Source organism: Triticum aestivum, chromosome 6A (assembly GCF_018294505.1).
Source record: "Triticum aestivum cultivar Chinese Spring chromosome 6A, IWGSC CS RefSeq v2.1, whole genome shotgun sequence".
Lineage (NCBI taxonomy): Eukaryota > Viridiplantae > Streptophyta > Magnoliopsida > Poales > Poaceae > Triticum > Triticum aestivum.
This window is the reverse complement of record NC_057809.1, coordinates 471,488,438-471,492,855: the sequence shown is the minus strand read 5'-3', so window position 1 is coordinate 471,492,855 and position 4,418 is coordinate 471,488,438. Positions and strand designations below refer to the sequence as shown.

The 4,418-nt window shown below is 53.6% G+C and overlaps 1 protein-coding gene across 1 annotated transcript; it reads right to left on the bottom strand.

The window, feature by feature from the left end:
* Positions 1 to 2,210: 2,210 nt before the first annotated feature.
* Positions 2,211 to 3,624, bottom strand: LOC123130782 (uncharacterized). The gene has a single exon (XM_044550593.1). It carries the CDS (start codon positions 3,415 to 3,417, stop codon positions 2,347 to 2,349), a length of 1,071 nt encoding a protein of 356 aa, XP_044406528.1. The 5' UTR covers positions 3,418 to 3,624; the 3' UTR covers positions 2,211 to 2,346.
* Positions 3,625 to 4,418: the final 794 nt, after the last annotated feature.

Sequence of the window (4,418 nt, the reverse complement as noted above, 5' to 3'; positions counted from 1 at the left end):
ACTCATTCCGAAGATACCAGATGCGCCACAACACCATGATGACCATACTTCTAGTCTGTTCATGTAGACCGGCCAAGAGATGAGGCAGCCATTCTGCCCCTATGCATATAATATCCTCCCTTCTTGGTAATGGCCATTGGTTCCTCATAGAGTCGCAAAGGCTTGCGGCATTAGGGCACACAATCAGGGCATGAAACATGGTCTCCTCTTCCCGGTCACAAAGCTTGCAGTAACCATTCATACCAATGTGTCTTCTATATTTCTCAGCTGTTGTGAGTAAAGAACCTGATGATACTTGCCATGAAAAGTGTTTCAGTTTCGGTGGTACTAGCACGCCCCACACCAATTTCCAAATAGGTTTGTCTCCCCGTGGGGAAGAGCTCGAGGCACCAGGAGAAAAATGATCATAATGGCTAGACATAGCAAAGTTGTAAGCAGATTTTACGGTGAGGATACCAGATTTTTCCCACGGCCAGGAAATGAAATCATCCTGCTGCCTTGGGGAAATGTGGATACTCTGAATAGAATCAACATCTGCTTGACAAAAGTGTTGCTGCAATAGTGTTAGTTTCCAGTTACCTCGGTTATCAAAGAAGTTGCCACTTTGTTTAGACGGCAATTTCTCTTCGGTAGGATAGGAGTAAAAGGTGGTCCTCATGGAATCCAAGGATCCCTCCATGCCCGAATGTTTTCATCATTACCAACACGCCATAACATGCCACGTTTTAGTAATTCAAGAGGCCTGCACTACCAGGACTTGTGATGCTATTGCCCGTGTTGTGCTACCAACTAATGCCCTGTTTGGTTTCAATAAGTCACCTGACTTATAAGTCAGGTGACTTGAAACCAATGACTTATAAGTCATGCCTGTTTGGTTGTCACCTGACTTATAAGTCATCTGACCATACCTTCTCACCTTTTTTTATGTAAAGATGATGGGACCCACGCAAAAGGAGGTGACTTATAAGTTTTAAGTTGGGGTGGAGCAACTTATGACTTATAAGTTGAGGTGACTTATAAGTTGGGTCTGTTTGGCAAAATAAGTCACTTTTTTCACTTTTCGACTTATAAGTTGGTAACTTATTTGGAACCAAACATGCCCTAACAATGGCAACATGGCGATGTCACTATTTATTTGTTTATTTTGTAGATAAATCATAATATAATCACCACAAAGTTTCATTGCAAAACACACAACACATGACGAACCCTAGCTAGCCAATCTCTCTCAAAAACACACACACACACACAACACATTTCAGGGGAACCAAAAACAATCCGCCGGAATACTCCAACTAGACGCAGTAACAATGAGATTTGCCATTTGTACCTCAATGCGTGAGTCAATCATTTGGCGAAGCCAGTAGTAGTACTAACGGAAGCGAACCACCTGACCACAACAGAACTGGTAGTAATACTAGTAAGAACTTTCATGTTAGCAGCTTCATACGTGGGTAGGGTGATGGACTTAATTAAGTTGCCTCCCTTGGCATTACTCCCAAAGATGCACGTACTAATGTGATTCAGCAGATTCCTCGAACACTCAAAACTACCACCACTTCCCCACACACACACACCTACTGGCAATACACTAATCGCTTTCGTCGTCGCCGATCACGGATCACCACTTTCAGAGTCGCGTAATATAGAAGCTACGGAGGCGTCCCCAAATCTCAACGACTTCGCGTCGCACGTGGTCTTATTTTGGGATGCCATCTCCGGCGGTGGCTGCTGCTGTTGCCAGCCATGCACCCTGGCGGCCTGCCTCACTGCCCAGCGACAGCATTGGACTTGAAACCTGGAGCCTGGCATAGAGAAAGCGGGAAAGGAAAACGCCCAGAACGGGCTGCCATAGCCCACGACGGCAGGCAGATCACTCGATCGGCGTGATTGGCGCCAGCGCCGAGCGCCCTAGGATCGAATCGTGCTGGAGAAAGCACGTCCAAGATCGCCATCCCGATCTCGCATGATTCCATCCACGTGACCCCACCCGTCTCCCAACCAACGATCGGGAATGAACCACTTTGAGCCATGGCAAGTCTTTTGCCTTGTTTAAAAAAAAACGATCGGGAATGAACCCATCATCGTTCGCCACTCGTCCCAGCCAAAGCGCGCGCGTGTCTGTCTAGTCTTGAACTCCCGGCGGCTCAGGCTGCGCGCCCTGCGTTGCGAAACGGTAATTTCTGAAGATGTTCTTCAAATATGCAGAGTTGGCAACACAAAACGGAAATCTCTTTTACTTCGGCTGCAATTGATGTTCTATTGGTGGTACTGCTAAACTATATACAAATTTCATCACATAAGTCGAGATTGTTGATGGTTCCAACGTCTGGGGATCACTATTCTTCAGAAGCTTGGGCTGAGAATGTTGAGCAGGGAGACTCTCGTGTTGACCAGGGCCCGGAAGACGTTCTCGCCGCTGCTCTCCACGTCCGCGACGCACCGCCCGAGGTTGTCCATGCGCTCAAACGCCGCCTTCCTGTCCTCCTCCTCCGGGTCTAGGTCGACCAGGGCCGCGTCGGGCTGGGGCTGCTTGGCGGAGCAGCCGTCGTCGGCGTGCTGCTTGCTCGCCGACCGGCGCTTCGCGCGCGACATCCAGCGCATCAGGTCGGCGACCCACCATATGCGCATGGACGAGGGCTTGGTGGTGACGATGTGGTGGCCGGTTCTCGGCGCGGCCGACGAGGAGGCGAACCTTGCGGGCGAGGGCATCCAGCACGGCGCGCTGACGACGTCGACGCGGGCCGTGGCGGCGGCAATGGACAGGGCGGACACGCCGGAGAAGACCGCGGCCGAGGCGGACGCGACGGCCGCCGCCGCGTCGACGATGGCGGCGGCGAGAGCGGCCGCGTCCGACGGGAGGCCCGCGGGCGCGGGAGGCGGCGCCTTGCCGGCCACGGCGCGGGCGGAGGAGGCGATCCGCGGGAGGTCGCGGCCGGACCGACGGAGCCCGCGCGCGGCGGACGCCAGGCGCGCCGGGTCCTCGCGCCGCAGCGCCGCGCGCGCCTCGGCCTGGAGCGCGGTGAGCGCGACCAGCACGTCGCGGAAGCTGCCGTGCGCGTCGGCCAGGCGGAGGAAGTCGTCGAGCAGCCGCTCCGCGAACGGCGACCGGCCGAGCCGCCGCAGCGGCTCCTGGGCCTGCGGGTGGTGGAGCAGCTCGGAGAGCGACACCAGGACCCGCCCCAGCTGCTCCGCGGCCTCCGTGATCGAGCGCGCCGTCGCGGCCGACGCCAGGCCCCCCGCCAGATCGCGCAGGGCCGCGACGTCTTCGTCGAGCTGGAGCACCAGCGGGTGGAACCGGCAGGGCAGGCTGGCCGAGCGGACGCGGTAGCCGGCCGCGGACTTCCCGTTCGACCCCGCCGCCGGCGCGGACTTGGGCGCGGGGAACGAGATCGTGCGGCGGAAACCGACCACCATCCTGCGACCGCGACCTTGCAGCAGCGCCGTAGCCGGAATGGAATCCGCGGATCGGGCGACGGGCTGACCTACGCGCGGCGGCGGCCGGCGCGGAGCACCTGGCCTGGAGGAGAAGGGGGAGATGGGGGCGTTTTGTTTTCGAAGTGCGGAGTGAGATTCGGGGATGGGATGGAAGCCGTGGATGGGGTGGGATCGATCGCACGGCCGGTCGTTATATAAAGCAAAGCAGGGGAGGTGCAGACGGTGGAGGCGACTAGGCGTGGAGCTGGACCAGACCGGTTCTGCTCTGCCCTAGGTTGTGCACCGCACGCACACGACATTTGGAGGTTTTCCTAGGTCGGGGCCCGGCTGGCAGAGTTGCATGGCAGGCGGGCCGGGCGGAGTGAGTGCTCATGGTCCCTCGACAGCTTTTCGAAATCAAAAAAAAATATTTTTCCGCGAGAAGCCAAATTTTTGTTTTTACTAAGATAATTGTCCGTGCTTGCAATGGATGTAAATATTTTATAATATGTTAGCTCGTGATTACATTTTATATTAGTGGGATTGCTTAAATAATTATTTATCAAATCAGGTTGTGCTTTTTACGAATCTAAATAACACTTTAGGATCCCCGCAAAAAAAGTAACACTTTAGGATTTTATTTGGTAATAACTTATTGTCTTGTCAAAGAAAGCAGAATTTTATTTGGTAAGTCATGAAAGACGAGAGGGAGGGTCGAATATTGGACGAAGAACGAGGTGGATGACAAAATCTTATGTTTTTTTTAACAAAGATGCATGCGGGCGCTCGTACATACACATATAGTCACCCATATAAAAGTACACACGCACACCCTATCCTATGAGCATCTTCGAGAGATTGAGCCGACACATCATCTTGAGATTGACGAAGTCGCCACAGACATTTTTGTATTCCATGGGAACGTCAACTTCTACTGAAGGTACATCGTCGGAAGGCTTGAAATAAATTCGGAAAAATGCGAGCATCAATATCAAGTCTAG

Bases quoted from the DNA above. Each gene is read 5' to 3' on its own strand.
- LOC123130782 (XM_044550593.1), bottom strand. From the start codon at position 3,417: ATGGTGGTCGGTTTCCGCCGCACGATCTCGTTCCCCGCGCCCAAGTCC.